Source organism: Tympanuchus pallidicinctus, unplaced genomic scaffold (assembly GCF_026119805.1).
Source record: "Tympanuchus pallidicinctus isolate F22 unplaced genomic scaffold, pur_lepc_1.0 scaffold2, whole genome shotgun sequence".
NCBI classification, from domain to species: domain Eukaryota; kingdom Metazoa; phylum Chordata; class Aves; order Galliformes; family Phasianidae; genus Tympanuchus; species Tympanuchus pallidicinctus.
This window is the reverse complement of record NW_026294721.1, coordinates 18,895,850-18,917,646: the sequence shown is the minus strand read 5'-3', so window position 1 is coordinate 18,917,646 and position 21,797 is coordinate 18,895,850. Positions and strand designations below refer to the sequence as shown.

General features: G+C 36.4%; 1 protein-coding gene across 2 annotated transcripts in view; it reads right to left on the bottom strand.

Annotated features, from left to right (window-relative positions):
- Positions 1-11,234: 11,234 nt before the first annotated feature.
- The window catches only part of PCDH7 (protocadherin 7), a 258,146-nt gene continuing 247,583 nt past the window's right edge, over positions 11,235-21,797 (bottom strand). For both annotated transcript variants that reach the window (XM_052683361.1, XM_052683360.1), the window contains exon 3: positions 11,235-15,522. In XM_052683361.1, the coding sequence (XP_052539321.1) occupies positions 15,143-15,522 (380 nt within the window). In that variant the 3' untranslated portion in view covers positions 11,235-15,142. The remainder of the gene's footprint in view (positions 15,523-21,797) is intronic.

Sequence of the window (21,797 nt, the reverse complement as noted above, 5' to 3'; positions counted from 1 at the left end):
TTGATTTAACTTTTGTAAACTTAAAATGTTTGTCTGGTAAAATGGTAGGGGAGGGATATTTGGAAATGGTTAATTCTCGAGAAATGTCAAATTGATCTTGAAAAGTAAATCCAAACCACATTAGGAAAACACCTTTCTGGAATGCAATTTCAAATGGCAATAATGTACCGATTAATCTGTAATTACATTTTTTGTATGGACAAGCAGAATTGTAAATAAATATACTACTGAGAGTCTGAGCAACAAAGATTTCAACATATGGGCTGCTGCAGAATACTAAGTATACTGCAAAATATGCTGATAACAGGCAAAAAAAGCGTCAACGATGTCATCATTGTTGATACAGCAACAACTACTGAAAAAAAAAGCCACCACCAAACAGTAGGACTCCTTGAAAAGCAGTCCCAGCACAAAATAAGTAGGGTTGAATATAGTGTATAAGCACAGAATATGATTAACAATGTGCCACTTTGTAACACTTCAAGAGCTGCGCTTCATAATTAGTACTGAAAGTTGATATTCTTAGAGTAGCTCACCATTATAGTTGTAAGGAAACTGCTTTTGATCAATGATTCCTTGGCTACATACTTGTATGTATACTTACTGTACATTTGCATTGGATACTGATAGTTACACATGCAAACCGCATGCATGTATATAAATCACAAATGAAAAGTCAAGTGATTTTTTTTTGAAAGTTACTGATTCGCTGTAATGCAACATCTTTGGATTCCAGACTAATGGTAATCATGTATGCAACGTGGAACCAAGCATTCAGTGCTCAAGGAAGTGATCAGCAGTACACAGAGTACAGTTATGCTATGCTGTTTGGTGCAGTTTATTCCAAACAAAGTTAAGCTTGCCCTAAAGCACTTGATTCTTCCTTTAGTTTAAGCCTTGGTCGTGTTATGCTTTCCTGCTCCCTGGCACAACATGTTATAGAAAAGCAGTGTTTTTATTTGAAACAATGCAACTGCCTAAGAGCCAGCTCTGAGCAAGTTGGATTGCTTACATAAAGCAGAGGGGTGATAAGCAGAGGTGATAGTGAGAGTTTTGGCAATGTTGTAACTCTTTCATCAGACGTAACATTGCCTGCAGTCCTGTCTTCAGAACAGTACTTTTTTCTCAAACTGGAATTAAGATCATAATATTTTGGCTTAAGATCCCATCAGCTAAAATGAAGGACAGGTTTCTTTTTTATCTCCTTTTTTTTTTTTTTTTTTTTTTTTTTTTTTTTTCTGCTTCTGAACTATATAATGATGTTTTGATTTAAGATAAAAATAAGCAAAGTGGGAAGGAGAAGTGTTAAAGTGTGATTTGCTGCAAAAGTGTATTGTGCTGATATTGCAAGGTTTAGGTTTAGGAGGGGCTGCAAGGATGGCCTCTGAACAGAGCCCAGCACTGCCCCATGTCAGATCTCAGCCAGCTCCAGCTGCTCCAACAGTCCCTGTTGCCACTGCTGCCAGAGCTAAGCCCTGTCTGATGCTGTGATGCCCCTGGGAAAGCAGATCTAGGAAAGAGAAAAACTGCTGCACTACAGCTCCTGGGAGAGAGGAGTGAAAAACTGCAAGAAACAACCCTCCAGTCCTCTTACAGCCCTCCCTCCAGCCCAGGAAAGGACCATAATGAAGCAGGCTGCTCCCTTGCTACCCATGGGTACTGCACAGAGCAGATCTCCAAATGCAGCCATGGAGGAGCACGAGATGCAGCAGTGGATGTGGCATGAAGGCTGCAGCCCATGGAGAGCCACTGCAGGAGCAGCCACGGGCTGTAGATGAAGCTGGAGAGGGGAAGAAAGGGGAGAGGAGAGGAAGGAAAGAGTTCTGGTGCAGCAGGAGATCTGAGGAAGCTGCTCACTGTGGATGGGCAGGGCTGAACCAGTCTGCTCCTGTAGGTTAATGCTGTGATTTAACCCAGCAGATAGCTAAATCCCACAGTTTGCTCCCTTCTCTCTTGCTTTCCCTCCAACATCCCAGTGGGATGATGCAGACAACCAAAAAAAATGCAAAGCAGAATTTTATGGGTTGAGATAAAGACTATTTACTAAAACAGAAAAAAGGAAGAAAAAAAAAAAAGGATAACAATAATGGTCATAATAATAAATATATGCTGTATATATATATATATGATGCAGAAGTGCAGAAGTGATTGCTCAGTACCCAACAGTCAGTTCCCCAAGCAGCAGCTGCCAGCCCAGCAAACTCTCCACCGTTTTCAAGCTTTTTCCCTGTGATGTCATATGATAGGGAATATCCCTTTTGCCAGTTTAGGTTGAAGAAACACTTGGAAAATCATCAATTCCAACCATCCTCCTGCTGCTATGGACTCTACCATTAAATAATGTCCCTTAGCATTCTACATCCCCACATGTCAAATATCTCCAGGCATGGCAATGTTATTACTTCCCTGGACAGCCTGTTCAATGCCTCACCATCCTTTCTGTCTGCAGTTTATCTGTGTTGACACTTGCTGAGTACATTTTCCAGCATGTGCCTAGAAATGTGCTTCAGGAGGATTCGTTCCTTGGCAAAGAAGTGAAGCAGATTAGCCTGCAGTTCTCCAGAGGTGATTTATTGGTCTTTTTGAAGATGATTGCAATATATTCCTCACTACTGTTGTCAAGATCCTTAAAAACTGACACAGAACAGTCTTCAAGGACATTTACTGTCTCTCAGCATCCTTGGATGTATCTGATCTGATCACATGGACTTGCTTGTATTTAGCTGTCTTAATCAAACCCTGACTCAATCCTTATCCAGCACTGACTGTTCTCTCTGAATTCTTTCACTGACCACAGATACTTGAGAGAAGTTTCCAGTGAAGACTGAAGAAAAGCTGAGGCATTGAATACCTCAGCTTTGCATATCTGTTGTCACTAAATCTCCCACCCATTTTAATGCTGTGCTTGGATTTTCTCAGTTCAGCCTTTTATTACTAATGCAGTGGTAGAAGCTTTTCTTGAAACTTTTTAAAGTTGTGAAGGGCAACAATTCCCACTGCTGTTCTCTCGTACTGGCATCCCATCAGGAACAGCAAACTTTCTGCCAAATCATTGTCAGTCTCATGGAAGTGCTCACATAGGTGTGATCTTGTCTTTCACTTCCTTCTTTTCTTACTCCTCCTCTGCTCAGTCTGTCACTGAAGAGCTGATATCCATCTATTGCAGCACTCCAGTTGCATGAATTCTCTCACCATCGCTAAAATAGTTTGAACAATGCTGAAGATCAGTGACTGCACATGGAGTTACTGCCCTTCCTGTTTATTTTCCAAGCTATATGTATTTATGTACATATGACATGAAGTGGCACCTCTTTCACCCTCTTTGATTATTGTAGAGATATCTCTTGTACCCACAACCTTGTACCCACTGCTGTACACCACTTCCCTACTTTACTGTGGAAGTAATTTGTCCTCACCAGGTTGGCTGGGTTTCTGGCAAAGCTCCCAGCAGCTTTGTGTTCAGTCTTCAAAAAAGAAGATAGGCAACATCATTGTGCAAAACCAGAAAGAAACACTAAAGGTAATGGATTTCTCATCTGTCTCAGCAGGCTATGTGTTGATTTATTGCAGCTGAGGTTTTGGCCAACAAATCTTCATGCTGCTCCAGTTATATCACAAGTATATGCTTTCAAAATCTGAAAATAGCTAGTCTATATGCATTTTTGGATGCAAAAGGTATTGGAAGCTACTATAATTTATGAGGATAGATTTTAAATCTTACTAAATTCTCTTTTTGAACTAAATTGCTGCTGCTGTTAGGTTGCCATATATTTCTTTTTTGTGGTTGAGGAAGGCAGAGAGAGATCGAGGGGACTTGAGTTACTGCTGTCATGTACACCTTGCCTTTCCTTTCTCTTAATCCAATGCTGACTGCTGTTTTATCTCTCCAGGAAGAAGTTTTTAAGATGTTTAAATGCTGTTGGGAACAAAAGGGTAAATGTTCTGTAATGACTTTAAGTACAGCAGGCAAAAGGAGAAGTTATTGGAAAAGTTTTGGGGAAAAGAAGACAAAAATCTGTCTAAAGAAGATTGCTTTGTTTTGCTTACTGCGCAAAGGCATATTTTCTTAAAATCATGGAGTCATAGAATGTCCTGGGTTGAAAAAGACCATAATAGTCATCTAGTTTCAACCCCCTGCCACAGGCAGAGTCGCCAACGACTGTGCCCAGAGCCACATCTAGCCTGGCCTTGAATGCCTCCAGGGATGGGGCATCCACAACCTCCTTGGGCAACTTATTTCAGTGAGTCACAGAATCACAGAATTGTAGGGGTTGGAAGGGACCTCCAGAGATCATCGAGTCCAACCCCCCCAGTCACCACCCTCTGTGTGAAAAACTTCCTCTTAATATCTAACCTAACTCTCCCCTGTATTGGTTTGAAACCCCTTGTCCTACCACTATCCACCCTCATAAACAGCCATTCCCCCTCCTATTTACACTTCCTTCAAGTATTGGTAGGCCAATGGGGTACCAGTATCAATGAGCAAGTACTTTGAAACTCTGATAGTTTTGGGAGACTTTTTATAAAGAATAAGGGTTTGAGAGTTTGATTCTAGTATTCCAAACAAGGCTGTATTACAGAGTGCACTGGCATCTTTTTTGTCCAGCAAGAGAGTTTATTGGAATATTTATATATATATGAATATTAGCAAACCTTGTTTTTCCCTCTTCCTTATTAATTTGAGTATACAAACTCTGTTCAGATTTATCCTTTTGAAGATTAGTTCCTGTTGTATGGGTAAACTGACAGCAAATTTACATAGTTATTCTTGAACATGTATGTACTGTTGTACTGGTCCAGTAACAGAACTTTCTTTCTTTAGAGATGGTGCAATTTTCTGTGGAGCAGAGCATGAGAGTTTTAATAAATTCTCAGTTATTACACTGATAGCCTTCTCTTTCAAAAAGGTTTCAGTTTAAATTTGACTTATTTACAAATGAATAGCAAGATTACAAATAAAGTAAGGTCCTCAGGCATACCCAGTTATTTCCCATTCCACTGTCATAGTGTGTGAGCAAAGGCTGCTATGTTTCTGTCACTCAGAGGCAGGAGTCTCTCAATGAGGCATGATTTCCGATTCTGTGGTTCTACATCTTCAGAGTTAGAGTGCATTTTCTCCCTGTCAGGTTGTGTGATTCAAGTTGCTCATGCTTTAAAAGTTAGAACAGTTTCTGTTGTCTAATCTATAGGGCAACAGACCTTGTGTCATGTATTGCAAACAAACTCCATACTGAGACAAGAAGATACAGGAACTTGTTCTAAATGATTTCTGTAAGTTGTGAGTCACATCAGGTATTTGGTAACTATCCAGTCCTGCTTTCTGCAGGCAGTAACATTATTTGAGGGGGAAGAGGTTCTGCTCATTTCCATGCTGAATAGAATGACAGAACTTGTCTCTCCTGAGTTACTGCAGGTTTGATTATTAGCAACATTATCGATGGTAATACAAGAAAACTGAGACACTGAGGGAGCTGGGGGGCAAAAGCCTTTCTTCGTTTCATTATTAAGGTGAACTTCTCTAGTAAGCTCCTTGTAACACTGATAGCAACTGTATTTTGGAAAACAGTAAGGAGCAGAAATGAGGTCAAATTTCTATCCTTTTGCGAGCTCAGTATTAATTCACTTTGGTCACTTAAATCACTGCTTTTGTGTTTGAATAGCCTTCCAGCTGTCTTGTCACTTAAGCCTCGCCAAATTATCTAGGTTCTTAACTTTGACTGGAATGCACTTTTCATAAGGCTTATGCAAGTTTGTGTAAATAGTAACTTTTTATATATTTATCTTAAGTTTAAACAGTACACACTTCTCAGGTCTTTAGTTTGTGTTGCTGCACATGTTGTGGGGAGTAGTTCGTTTTAAAGCCAGACCTGGAGCTGGAAGAGGCTGTAGTATCACTACTGACAGAGGATGATTTTACATAGACAAGGAACTCCTCCAGTCAGTATTCTAAATAGTCTAAAACAGAAAAACAGTAAAAAAGACACTAAGACATATTCACATTTTAGTTTTGTATTTTCCCGTTGTGTTGCATCATGATTTTCAAAGCTGTGGCATGCTTGTAAATTATTCAAAGTAAAATGTGAACATGTATTATTTGAAATATTTGTTATGCATGTTAGTTTCATGAGAACAAATCTAGTTTTTAAATTTAATTTTAAAGATACATAGTATTACATGATTACTATATTCAAGATTAACCTGCAATGATTCTAATGACTTCAAAATGAAGTCCAATTAATAAACAACAATAAACTGCTTTGACCAATTATTTCTGAATTTTTAATTATTTCATTATTCTTTACTTCATTCTGAATGCTGTAAAACCTCTTGGTTCGCTTCCCTAGGCTTAAAAGTCCTATCTTATTTATATATTCTATAAATGTAATCACTCTACATGTTTTCCAGCATTTATATATATATATTTTTATCCTGAGAAGTGGGGGTTAAAACTGTGAAAAGTATTTATGGTTATCTTGATATAGGAAACATAATCTGTTCTGTTTGATAATATTTCCTCAATTTTACGCATTTGTTGGCTTCTGAGTGCTGTTGAGCAGTAAACTTTTGGAAGCTTCAGATCCCATCACTGAATAAGGAAAGACAAGATGTATTATTTCTGAGTGTTGCTAAATTTATTTCATCTGCAGTCACTCAATAGAGCAAAATTATTCTGCAGCTCTTAAATGTGACCTTCTCAGTCCATGACTAACAAAACTGTCACCTCTCTTTATTTCTTTCTGAAAGCTTATTTTGACTAGAGTAGCTGTCTTTGGAACTGAAAAGTAGTTATTTAACTTTACATGAATGTATAATAATGTGTCACCTAGATACACGGTAGCACCTTAGGAGTTATCTGGGAGCTGCTCCAAAAGTATTGCCTCCTATTTTTATTATCTTGGCCAGTGACATCAGAGGTGGATGTTGATGTTATGGCAGTAGAGGTTAAAACTTCCCACCAATATTCCATTATATTTTGTTGCTATGTGACAGGTGCAGCAGAAAGACAGTCTGATAAAATGGCATCTAATATGGAAGTTCCTATGAAGCAAAGGTGAGATACTTGCTGAGTGTTTATGAAAATAGAACAGTGGATGTGAGCACAGTGAGGCAATGTGTGTTGTGTTCAGCAGTGGCAGCAGTGCTGAGAAAGATAAGCCACATTCTCGATGGCCATGCATAGCTGGATGGCATGTCATAGGAGGAAATGAGGAATCTTGATCAGCTCATCTGCACAGATCAGTTAATGGTGGTGAACTATGTAGAAAAATCGTGCTCTTTGCATCTGTTGTAATTTCCATGGAATTAAATAGGAGGCATTATTTTCAAAGCAATGTAATTTTAATGTCTTGTTCTGTAGATAGTACTTTTGCATCATCGTTTCTCTTGGTCAGATTTATGCTGCTCTTACTTAGCATGTCACTCGAGATATATCATTAATTAGTCACCACTGCTGTAGTGATGGTACAGAAACAATGAGAATGTTCGGTCAGGACATCCAATGTGTACAAGCTTAACATCCAAAGTACAAGCTTAACATGGGCTGTGTAAAAGATGGTTCTTTCTTTCTTGTATTAATGAAATGAGGGTAACTGTATTTCAAAGTGACCTGGAGCGCTTGTATATTTTCCTTTCATTTCTACAAAAAGTACAAATTAGAGCAAGAAGAAATGCACTTCTTGTTATTCTAGGGTTGTACCCAGCATGTGGTTTGTTCTTTACCACACACAGCCGTATTTTAGCTCTCCCCAGAACTTAAGATCAGTATTATTAATCAGCATAACATTATATCATTCTAAATTCCAGGCACACTCCTTGTTCTACTACCTGTATAAACATTTCAAATATTTAAACTCATGTTTAGATTTGTGAGTGAGGGGGTCTGCCATGCTTTAATACTTTTAATGATAAAGATGGCAACACGAGGCCTGCCAGAGGGTCAGAGGTCAGACTGAAAAGGAGTATGAACAAGGTAAGGAAAAGCCAAGTAGGTGCCAAGATGATTCCAGCAACTGTCAGCAAGAAGAGATGAACTAATACTAAAAATAAAATAATAATAATAATAAAAAAAAAGCGAAAGAAGAATTTTGACTTCTGTTTTAGCAACTTACATGAAATAGAAAACTAGAGAGAAACTGAACTTTGGTAATTACCTAGTGTTCTGCATGTAGTCATTGTACCCTACTATGTTAAAATAGGCATTAACTTACATGCTTTTTTTTATCTTACCTTTGAATAGATATAGGTCCTCATACCTATTCTCTCTCTGACACTGGATAATAACAGAAGTGGAAACTTCTCTGGAATATTGAAGAGGATCTTCAAATCTGCTTCAAAAGCCAGAAGAGAGAGGGTTCTTAAGTAAATCTATGTGAACACACACTTAGCTGATACTAGGTTTCCATCACCCTAAGTTGTTTTTTTTTTTTTTTTTTTTAATCTTCCTTTCTCTGTTTAGTTTCTAAATTTTTTATTTCAACGATTTTATTCAGACTGAAATTATTACTCTGTGTTCAAAAGTTTGTAGATCTCTTCAGAACAATAGGATCCTTCTCATCTCAGAATTCTCATTTGTTTACTTCTATTTGCATTGACTATATATTCAAATAAGAGCAGACTACCACAACCATAGAAGAACTTGCAAGTTTTTTTGGAAGATGTGAAGATGTACACTTATGGGGAGAAGATGGACTCTAGTGCTACAGATTCCAGTAATGGAATTTTCTATAGGTGCTGGAAATCCACAAGAAGTAGGCAATAGAGAATACTTTTTTCTTTTCCTCTTGCTCTGTTACTGTTTTCCTTCTCTAATTCTCTACAGGGTTAGGGAAAAAAGACAGTGATTCATTCTGTTACATTGCTTTCCTCATGATGCACTTCACGATTTGCTGAATTGCTGAATTTAGGATTTACCAAAGGTGAGAAAAGTTGCAAAATGGTCTACTGACCCTGTTCTGGAATTACTTTGTTCCTCCTGCTATGTTCTGGAAAGCAGTGATAGTTCAGATGTCCAGATTTTTTATTTTATTTTTCAGAACCATGATTACAGCGTAAATGTGAAGAAGTTGGTCACATTCCTGAAAATAGAAGGTATTCTGAAATAAAATTTTATGAAAAATATACATTGGTCTTTTCGACTCTGGCTTGCCCTACAGAGAATGCATTAGAAGTCTGCTGAATTTTGCTTTAATAAGCTTACAGAGAAATAATAAGATATAAATATTTTGACCAAAAAATTAAGCCTTTTAAAACACCGCCTTAAATAGAATCATTTGCCTTATAATTAGCCATACTTTCTTGGAAATTAACAATATCATACTGTAGATAGCTACAAATTATGCATTAATATCTCCTTATTCTAGGATCTTTAAGTTTGAAAGTCTAAAGAGATCTATTTCTAACATTTCTGTGCCAATTAAACTGTACTTATTTGCTGTTCTTTCTTCTTTCTCCCAGAGGCTACCCCATGCCACTGCAGAATGCATATTTCGCGTTTCACTTATTTATTTATTTTCATAGTTTCTTGGTAAATATATTTAAGTTTTTAAACCATCCATACTTGCTTCAGAAGAAACAGTGGTATGAACTGACTGACTAGAATCCTATTATATGACTAATATGCTAAATATACTTCTCTCTCTAACTCTGGTGTTGCTTTCTTCTTTGGCATAGATTAGATGATTTGCACATTTATGAACTATTAACCATCTTCTATACACTCCCCTTGGGAGGCTTAATAAAGACATGAAATTATTTCTGCCTAGGTCACATTTATTAATTTCAATCTCTGCATAAGATTTACCTTTTACTGCAGTGCAAGAGGGAGAAATGGAGCCAGGGTTAAAGGGGAGCATAAATTGTTAGCTTTCACCAGTTTATATCATCCTCTCTTACCATTCTGCAGTTCAGGAAATTTATTTTATCTTCCTTGTAATCACGTTCCTAAATGCAGTTGGTAAACTAGAAGAATGAAGATAAAAGACAAAATAAACAAACATAAGGTCATGCCTTGCATACTATATCTAGTATAAAATAAACATGAAAGCTTGATTGAAGTTACTCATTAAAATACTGCTACTACTGAAAGAGGTTGAGGGGTGTCTCATTCAAGTCTGACGTGGAAGATTTGGGGTCAGTTGGTGGGTTAAGTTCTCTCCATGAGCATGCAGATTTAGATTTCTGCTTATGGGAAGAGGAATCTTTCTTGACACACTCATTACAGAAGACCAGACAATGTTAACTGAAAGCATAGTCAGAGAAAAAAATTTGCAATGTCAAGCTTATTTAAAAGGAAAAAAATAGAAGTAAAAAAGATGTCCTGCCAGACCATGTTTATTTGCAACAAATCAAAGCCCAATCTGCAACTAATGTAAATAGCTATAAACAGCATTTTGTGTTTGTCAGTGGGGAATTCTATACAATAATTTGCAAAGTCTCTATAACAGTACCGTATTTAGTACAAAACAGTTGCACCAATAAGGGGAACTAAAGTTTTAATTTTTCTTTCCTCCCCTCCCAGGATATTTTGCACATATCACAACTGATGCAAATTCCAACTAAATGGCTTTTTTGGAACCTGCTTTATGTTAAACAAAGAAAGCAGTGTCTGCTCTTCACAAGCAGAAAGCGAAGAGATAAACTCCGCTTCTCAGATGTTCCTTCTTGAGGATAGTTTGTTCTCAGTCTGTTGTTATGCTGAGATGGATGATTTGACTCACATCTAAAAAGATCTGTAGTTTTTCATTTCCCATTTTGCTTTTAAACAGTGTTAATTATTTTGCTCTTTTCATTATAGATGCTTCACTGACACTTTAGGAATTAAGAGTTCTAAACTTCTAAGGGAAAAAAATAACAACCTTTCTGATCACTGGAAAATTGTTATTCCATAATGGAAATAGCTGAGTTTTTACTCAAACGTTACTATTCTCCATATTAATGCTTTCACCATGACTCAAGAAGAAGCTATTCTGAGCAGTAATGGGAAGCAACTGCAGTCATTACAAGTACCTTATTTCTCAAAGTGGCTGTATGCAGTGCTTAGTGTGAGTAGTCTCTACTGAGTTTCACTCTGTAAATTCAGATATATCAACTGCTAAAGAAGTGGCCAGTTACAAGAGTGTCTTCATCCTTGCCAGGCAAAATATAGGTTGAATATGCAAGATTGCATATTTCAATCCAGTGTTTCAATCCAGTAAAAATGGAAGAGTCTGTCACAGAAAGTACAGTGGCAAATGGGCAACCAGTTGATCATGTTATATTTTAATTTGCAGAGACAAAAATGACAAGCAATTTATTTACATAAAACTGTACAAAACCAAATTAAATTATGTAAATATTTCATAAATAGAGGTGGACTAGCGTTTAATACATTTTGCCATGTTTAGCATAGTTGCGTGCATAGTGATTCATAATAAACAATGATAAATTGTTCTCTGCTTCACTATTAACATCCAAGTTGCAGAACAATAGTCAATGATTAATATTACAAACAGATCGTACCACACTGAATGCAAGTGCTTTAAAATTTAGGAAGAAGTTGTCTGAAAGCATACCCCAGGTAGCTGGTACATATTGTCTTCTTTCTTGCTTTTCAGTCAATAATACTTAACTGATGGAATTTCATTTCTATTGCTATTTCATCTGCTTCATTCCTTAAGGAAACACTGTACATTTATCACCAATGAAAGAAAAGGAAAAATATTTCATTGTTTAAGTTCTTACAAGCTTTTGGTGATAGATGTGCTTATGGCAAGTCTTCAACTCTACTCCTTGCTTTCCTACTTGACAACTTCCTAGGGTAGCCTTTCAGTCAATCATCTGAATCCCATTTAAATTCTTCCCCCACATAAAAATAATGTTTACCTTTTTTTTCCTGAAACTCAGGCAGCAGGCCAGTCAGAAATCATATTGAATAAACATACTGGATCTGAGATCCAAAATGAGCAGTAGATTTTAGACCAAAGCTATTGAATTTTCTAATACATATAAAGTTATATATTAATGCATCAATCTATAAAGGTGCCCTAACATAAAACACATGCAAAGCTCATTCGAGTTTACCATGGAAAGAAATAAAATGTTGATTTCTATACTGTACAACTGAAATGTGATGGCAGCTAAAAGCAATTGAAAAAAAAATTGTCAGTTTTCCTGGCAACATGAACTGGTGACACCTTGCCAAACAACTATAGTATAGACTGATCGTTGTTCTCCAAGCTGCAGAATTAAAAACCAAATGAAGACAATCCCAACCCCCCCACAAAGATTAATTAGAAAAACAACAACAAAAAATGAACAAACAAAACAACCTTCAAGACATATTGAAACCACAGCATTGTGTTAATAATGCTTAAGACTGGTCCATTAACTGAGTTTGGCAAAAGACTTGTTTTTAAATATATTATTTATAATTTCTCAGAAAATAAACAGGTAAATATACAGGTTCAAAAAGGTTGGGAATAGCCCCTTATCCCTCAGTGTCCAAACCCAAATACCACTCTACCATAATAACAGGTATAAAAGGCACAGTTGCATATTTTGCATTCACCCTAATTATTTTTTATAGTTTATTTATTTTTATACAAAAGCACTCTATTTATGGAGTGGTACCAGATTTAACATATTTAAAATAAAAAGAGAAATACAAACACAAAGTATATTTGTGTGTCATGCCAGGTCAGAAGAGTAATCAGCATGTTAATAGTGGCTAGTTCTACTAGAATTGTTGTGAATACTTACAGTATTTAAAAAAATTCTTTCACATCCATTTTAGTTCTAAGGAGATGCTCACAGGTAAAGTATTTAATGACTGTCTTAATGTGGTGCGAAAATCAGTGAGTGACTGCTGATCCATTTAATCTGAAGGTCTTCTATGACCTGTATTATTAGCATTGTAGACAAAGGGTTTAACAATATATTGAACCAAGCTACCTATTTCTTTTGTATGTGTAACTTTAAATAAAAATTTATCAAAAGAAATTCTGTTCAGCATTTGTTATGCAATTGTGTATTCTGTTGAAACGTGCAAGAAAAATGTGTATACATTACATAAGCATTTTAGAAGCATTTTTAAACAGATACTTACAGATTATACAAAGCAGTAACTGCTCTATGCAGTCTCATAACAAAGTACTGGTTTGCATGTCTTCATATTACTTAAATAATTAAACATAAGAATGTTCAATCATTATTAATCTTTGATTTTCTTTCTAAAATGTGCCCATTCATCATTACTGCTATACACAAACTAATGTTACATGAAGAAAGTAAACTTAAGAGAAGAGAATGGAACAGCCAGAAACAGCATCACCGACTATATGGACAAGTGAATTCAAAAGATAAATGTGATGAGTTGTATTGATTTAGCAACCTCTACTATAGACTGTTTACGGTTATTTTTAAAAAACTACTCAAAGCTACATTATGACTATAGTATCTAGAGAGCCATCTAACCATGCTTTAATGCCAGGTGAAACAGCCAGGGATTATAACGCTTCTCCCCTTCTCCAGCTGTGTCCTTCAGTTGTCACTTTCATCTGAATGTCTGCGCTGTTTGTCATTATTACTGCAGCATGAGCTAGAGAGAAACTGGCTAAAGTTCTGCACATTTTGTAGCTTTTATTGCACAAAAACCTGTTTCATTTCCTCTTCCTTTCCTGAAGTACTCATTGTGAGAATCATTATAGCCCAGAGCTCTTGCATATTGTAGACAGTTTGGATTCGTTTTGACTCATCTTGACCCCCTAGGTGAGTATCATATCATACTGTTTATTTAATACCTATCCTAAATGTTCTGAGTCTTGACACTGTTTAGCATTGCACTTCACTTGGCTTTAATGCACTAGTGTTTCAAGAAAACCTTACATGTTTGATACAAATCAATCTGCAACACCAATGACAAAAGACTCAGCAATCACTCCTTGTACTCCAAAAGGAAGGCTTTATATTTGAGTTGTAATATTCTCTTGTCATTGTATCACCACACTGCCCACCTTCATCCTACCAAGCATTCTCACTAACACAGCCTTCTAGCAATACTACTATTTTTTAATTTTGACTTCAGAAATTCCCTGGAATTGGCAGTATCATATATGAAACATCTGCTGCAACATATCATGTCATCACAAAAAAAAGAAAAACCCACATCATTTCCTTTAGGCATTCAACTGAACCGCACTGGAAAAAATATTGTCATCTGGGCTTGTAGAACGTGCTGCTGTGCAAATGTAACTGAAGGTGTGTTATGAGTACATGTGCATGAGTATATTAGTTTTCTATGCCAAGCCCCAATACTTAGCAGTTCCCCTGATCCATAGTGTGATCTTTGGCCTTTTTGTTATTACTATCTTCCCAGTTAAATGTTAGTCTTGTCCAAAAAAATGATTTCAAGAGTTTATCATTACTATGCTACTGTATATGTGTTACTAATTGTGTTTACATTGAAGTAATCATTACAGAGAACGAGAGAGAAGGAGAGAAAGAGACACAGCTAGAACACATTTGTTCTATGGATAAAACAGAACCAGAGTTCATGATTCATAAGAAAGTTTGCCATGTTTTGGACGGCAGTCTCAAGCTGAACGTGTCTCTGTCGCATCCTGCGTCAGATGAGAGGTGAGAATATTAAAGCTGTGGTCTTCACAAAGTGCCTATTAATGATTATTCCTTTATATTTATCTTTATATCTGTATGGTTTCTGAAGGATTGTCCCTGGTGGGGATCAGCAATATTTAGATGATATGCTTTGAATACATTTTCCCTGACCTGTTATCCTCAACAAGCCAGATGACCATCGAAAAAATGAGTGGCTTAACTCATGCTTCTGCAGAGGAGAAACAACATGTTGTGTCCTTTTTAATCAAGCTCATTACTATGGGAGGAGTTTGCAACCATAGATTTAGGAAAATAAAAATTGGTGAGGGGGGATTTGACATGCAAGTAACAACATTTTCTACATTGTACAGTATAGTCAGGCAGACCATATAGTTAAATGCCTGCTATGGAGGCAGAAGTGGCAAGCAGAGCTTATGTCTCTTTGGTGGCCTCCTCTTTTTGTTTCATATTTTTATTAAAATTGTTTTGCTTTTAAGACTTTTGCCCCTTTTCTTGCTCACAACATGAAAGAAATTTGTTGCTGCTTTTTAGCTTACAGGTAAACTTCTCTTCTAGTTAGAGTATTGACAGGAGATGGCTTATATTCCCCTGTCTGTGTAAGGGGGATATCTTCTGGATTGCCTTCTTCTTTCTTGCTGAAACTAGCGGCGCTGAAGGTCTCATAGGATGAGGTCAACTTTTTGTTAAGGAGGTTTCTGTTGCGATCACCCATGAGGGAAGCTTCTCCATTGGCCAGCTTTTCCTGACTGCCCCGTTCATCAACAGGCATGAAAGTGGAGAGTTTTGGCTGGCTCTTCTGCTTTCTTTCAGGAGAAGTGCGAACTGGCATCCAGCAGGAGTCCGAGTGGCCATATTCATCACATTCTCGGGTACACTTCCCTGTCAGGGCTACATCTGGCAGAGGCCTTGAATCTGAAAGTAAAATAGAATTGCCTTTACAAATGAATACTGCAATGTCTTCCAGTGACACTGAAAATCCTTAAATCTAAAAAAGTTATTTTTAGAAGCCTTAATAAGAATGTTGTAACAAGTTCATTAGCAGTATCTTCTTTTATACTGCATGTGCCCATACGCCAAAAGAATATCGGTAGTTTAACTTGAATATTAAGAACTGAAAAGTAAAAATATTAACTCAGTTCCTATGTTTGTCAATCAATCTCAAAAGCAAAGTCAAATTTGGCATTAGTTACTGATTGATTTTTGCTGTCTAGGAGAGTCAACCAAGCACTTAATTCTGTGCTGCCAATTTCTTTGCGATTATTAAAAATAGCTTTCTTTGATTTTTATGTAACTTGCATGAAAGTAGAATAAAGCTCCAGAACCTGCAAACTCTTATGAACATTCTTAACTTTTGGCATGTGAGCAGATCTGCTGTTGACAATAAGACTCAATTTTAGCACAAGGTAAATCACTGGATGTATTTCTCACAACATGGTATTTATTGTTAGGACACAGGATGAGTGCTACAGTCAGTGATTAGTAGGAGCATACAAAGAAACTGTGGTTGGTTATAAGTGTAATCCAACATATACAGGTAATGCTGTTATATGTGCTGAGTATGCAATGTAGACAGGTAGGGAGAATCTGAATGCTGCCTGAAAGACTACACTGATATTTTTCATGTGATGTGCTGTGTTAAAAGGTGTCCTGTCCTAGATCACTGCATCTGCAGTGGACTTATTTTGAGGACTGGATAGGACGCTGAAATTTTTTCTTTTCTTCACTTTACCTTACTTTATGATTTATGAGATATAAGTAAAGTTGCCTACAAAGTAACAAGATGAATAAAGTTAACAAAGAAGAAAAATCAAAATGTAAATTTAATTTTACAGTGTATTTTATATGACTTTCATATATTAAAACTTATATGCTGCAATTTCTAGGTTTCTTTTATATATTAAAAAAAAAAAAAAAAAAGTCAAAAAGGAGTAAGGAGCTTCATAGAAATAAATAATAAGGAACTTCATATGGAAGGCAGCCACTTTTTACCTTCGCAATACCCCACCCAAATTTGTGGGAACTGTAATTTTAACAGTCGACCAAAAGTATATTGAGTCTTAACTTTATTCCTTGAAGCTTGCCTATTTTTTTCTTTGATTTTTGCTGCCAAGTAGCCCTCTGAAACACTGACAATTCCAAGTATGACAATTGTATAAATTCCTAGTTTATAGAAAAAGAAAAAAAACATTCCCGAGGTTTATTTCAAAAAAATAAAATCCTTTCCCTTTCATTTGATTTAAAATATTTACATTAGATGCTAGCAGAGAAGTCATGTTTCATTTCAGCATCTGCAGATTTAATCCTGATAAATCTCCAACAGCTCTTGGAAGTTGGATTTACATTCAACTCTTCCTAATTCATTCATGAATTTAGCTATTTCTTTATTTAAAAATTTGTTGCAAAATTGTAAAAAAAAAAAAGGCCTATTATTTTTTATGAAGACAATATTTCTATAGCATGCTGAACACTCTGCGATATTTCATATTTCAATGCATCACTGAATTCAGTCTGCTAAATCTAATACTATTCTGTCACGCCTTAAAGGTAAAATGCATAATTAATTGCTAAACTATATGTAATGTGCTTTGATTTTTAAACAAGAAAACTCTTCTGATCTATCTAAGAGAAAGCAAAACAACTTTCCACCTAAACCTCTATAAGGTCTTCAACTAACACTTTATTTCTGAACAATAGCCATTAAACATTATGCTTGCAACCACTATTAAGTTATTGCTCTGGAAGAATATAAACAAATACTTCATAAGAGAATTGTTTGACCTTTATTTAAAACATGAGCGTGTGTTAATTGAAAAATGTTGCTGTTACTTTTTTGTTTGTTGGTTGAGCTTGAAACTGGTAACGTCTCACAATATTTGAAGGTTTCTTTTTTTAAGGCAAATAGGCCTTAAACCAGCAACACTCAGGTTGCTAAAAATCCACCCCACACTACTGAATCATACACATGAAAGTTTACCATCTTGCATTGTACTGTATCCCATATTTACTTCTGGACAAATGCAGAATCCTTTATTGTAAAGTGAAGCATGAAACATCTTGTAAAATTCAGCTTTACAGTGCAATGCACTGCTTCATCAAGCAATAACCTGTAAGTCAGCATGTGGCTCATTCACCCTGTTATTTTTTCAGATAAAGCTAATCTGCATACCTACAAAGGACCTCAGACAAACTGGAAGGAGGAAGAAAACAAATACTCTCCCAGAATATTCCCAGATTCATAACAGGGGCCACTGTCTAGGCTCAGTGAAGCACAGGGATATGCAGTGGCAGATGGGAATCCAAATCAAGGACTCCTGAGGAACAACCACTTTGTCAGGGCCCCTCCCAGGGCTGTTCCAGCAGAGCCATCTGCCCTGTTGTCTGGGAATGAAGCCAATGGCCATGAGTCATCAGCAGCTGATATCCTGACCACCTTTCAGTCTAGGAAGGATTGCTGTCATGGGATTTAGGACACAATATGGGATGCAGGAGAAAAGCAATTGGGGATTGTATGGAATATTTACGGGAAGGAACAAAGGTGGAAAAAGGGGTTGAGGGAAGGAGGAAGAAGCAGAAATATGCATATATACATATAATCCCAGAATATATAAATGTATATAATCCAAATTTAAATACATATATATATAAAGTTGGATATATATATAGTATATATATTTATATTTACAGTATATTGTATACAGAATCAGAGCGTCATAGAATTGTTTGAGTTGGAAGGCACCTCTAAAAGCCATCTAGTCCAGCTTCCCAGCAACAGCCTACAGTTAGATCAAGTTGCTCAGAGCCTGACCTTGAATATCAGGTCAACTACCACCTCTCTGTGCAACCTATTCTAATGCCTTACTGTAACAATTTTTTTTCATATACCCAGCCTAAAGCTCCTGTCTTTTATTTTGAAACCATTTTTCCTTGTTCTACTACAAGACTTTGCAAAAAAGTATACCCCCTTCTTTATTATAGGCCCCCTTTTGAAACTGAAAGATTGTTATAAAGTGTCCATGGAGCCTTCTCTTCTCCAGATTGAATACAGTGAATCTTTATAGTGAATGTGTGTATATACGTGTAATATATATGGATGCATTATTTACACATGTACACACTCCTACTCACTACTGATCTCCTATGTTGTCCAGCAAGAGAGTGGAGTAGGATAAGTCCATTAGTCCCATGTGTTTTAGAGTTGCTCTGTGTGTCTAGCTGTGTCTATACGTGGCATACAGCGCTCTGTGCACATGCCTGCTGGGAACACATCCTCAGCTTTGCTACTTGTTGAACCTGCAGACATTAAGCTGCAGCTTGGCTCCTGTGGACTACTGAATCCTGTGAGATATATTTTCCTCTAACAAATCCTTTAATTAGCATTTGGCACATACAGTTAACGTAGTCTTCTGGTCCACTGTTTTAAGAGCTTAATTCAGGATAGCACACATTTAATCTAACATGCTAATGAAACTTGTCTGCTCTTCTGTTTAAAAGATGGATATAACTTCAACATTTGGTGGTGAAGTGTGCGGTAGAAGTAAATATTTTCTGTCATTTCTGTCTTTGCTTTCATGACTAAACTATTAGAAATACCTCAACTAGTCAGATGAAGACCAGGGTACCTCTTATGCACTTCAGTAGATAACAGAGATTTAACCTTCATTATGAATAAAACACCGCACCACTTTAACTACAAAGTAATTAAATGTACTTTTACTAAATCTCTGAACAGATTGACCTTTTGCAGACTAGTGACCTTTAGTGTCTGTTTTCATATTATCTAAACAGGGTCGTGAGCAATCTGAGTCTGAGAGGAAAAAAAAAGTTTTCTCCTCTAGAATATATTGCATCTGAACATATCTCTAAATAATGTGATTTTTAATTACTCATCATTTTAAAAGATAGACACTTTAGTAGCAATCACCCTGCTAGCTGACAAATATAACAGAATAAGATACAGCAAAGAACTTGTTATCAGAGTTGGCAAATCAGCAAAGAAGAGAATAACAGATTTCTAAAACAGTTATCTATCTTGAAACTGATTCAAATTCACAGTTTAAATGCCAGTTATTAAGAAATTTTATAGAAAATAAACCTGGAAGGATGGTATTTCTCATCATATATACATTTACAGATTTTGAATTTAGTTTTTAACAGTTTTACATAGAATATTCAAATTTAAACACTCTACAGAAAAAGTTACCTTTGAAAGTGAGTATACAGAAATCAAATTTCACTTGTATCTGTTCAGACTTCAGCTTTAAAAGAATGGAGAACATTGATTACAGGGTCCCAAAGACGAGGAGGGCCAAAATTTACTTCCTTATTGCATCTCATATAAGATTGCACCAAAAAATTTGCAGTGTTAGATGATAATTATCATTTAAAAATAAAATAAAATTTACTATTGATTCAACAGCTCTTCAAAAATCAATTGCTAATTTCTGAGAAATTTTCCATAAAGCTCTGTATGAAAGCATGTAAATGAAAGGGGTTATTTATATGTATGATCATGTTTCTATTGATTGTATCTGGGTGTTGCTTAAGGACTGGAAGGATTGCTTGTTTTAAAAGAAAAAAAAAATAAATTGAAGGCATCTAGCATGGCAGTGCTGAAACACAATGATCATTGACAGTTTAATCCCAAAAAACTAACAACTAAAATACTCCACCCAAACAATTTTCTATTATTTTCTCTCTTCCCATTCCATACCGAAGAAGGTCAATGTATGTGAACAAGGACAAAGTATTATGAATACAGTAGTCATTGAGAATGTTATAAATTATGTGATTTAATGTATACTAGATCAATCTATGCCCATGACAGGGGGGCAGTAGGCCCCTGCCCCTTCCTTCCCCCCCCTGCCCCAGAAAATGGGAAGGAAAAGGGAAAAGGGATAGGGAGATGGGGGCTGGGCAACGATCTATAGAGGAAAACTTATTTTACTAACTATGATATCAGAATGCAAGATAACACAATATAATACAATCTAATTGAAATTGAGACTAATAAATCAAATAGAATAGGAGAGAGAGAGACTTCCTGAGACTGGGTCAAACGTGAAAAGCTTGTTACAGGTAGGAAAGCACCCTCCAGCACCTACTGCTAGTAAGACTGCCCCACCTGGAGCGGCCAGATCCCATGACTTCCGCAATGTACAGGGACAGGTATCTGGAATTGGAGCACTAACACTTTAACTCTCAGTGCACTACATGATGTTATGATGTAGAATACTGAAAACCAAAAAACACAAAACCACGACAATATACATACTGCAGAATTAGTCAGTTGTACACTCACACTGGCTATGGCACCAATGTACGACCCAAGTAGTCTAAAGTTCTGTTCCATTTACTGACCCTGGAGATATAAATCTCTTCAGAGCAGTAGTCACTCCCTATCCATCTACAAAACCCTAACATTCCCAAGACCCTAACTAAGCACCAAGAAAGTGTTCCTAGTTGTAGACTTTTTCTGGAGTACATCACGGGAAAGGTTACATAATTGTACAGTAGAATTAAAGTACTTTAAAACCACACAGTTTGGTCCATGTGATCTGAAGAGTCACTGTTAGATAGTGTGCTGAATTGTATCTATTACAAATCAATGGCTGCACACAGATTTTTGCTGCTACTCCCCTGCATGTTTCCAGTTATTGAAGGTCTATGAAGAATACCTGTTCAGTTTGAATCTACGGTGAAAAAAGGAATAACTACTGACTATAAAGAACAGACATTGTAGTTTGGATGTGTCAGTTTTTACCCCACATATTCCTAGGCTAGGTACACAAATACATTACATTCAGAGTGCCACACAAAAAATTCAAGTGGAACACCACCAAAACTATTTTAAAGCTTTCATAATTAAAAGTTATTTTAAAGCTATTATAATTAAACAAGAGTTCATTTATGAATTTACATTTCATAGCTTTTATGTTAAATAGCTATTTGTTTTATGAGATGCATGATTGGAGCAACAATAGAGCTCTTAAACCATCACTAGTATAGATTACATGATCAGAGAACAATGATGCAGAAGAGAAGGTGCACATTGTAGGAATTCATGTTTTAAGGAGAAAAAAGCACTGAACTACAGAGAGCTACTGCAGTACTGGCTCTTTGAAATTCCTGCCTCCTAATTGCAGTAATTCAGGAACTGCTCTCTGTTAGTGCTGTGGTAAATTCTGACA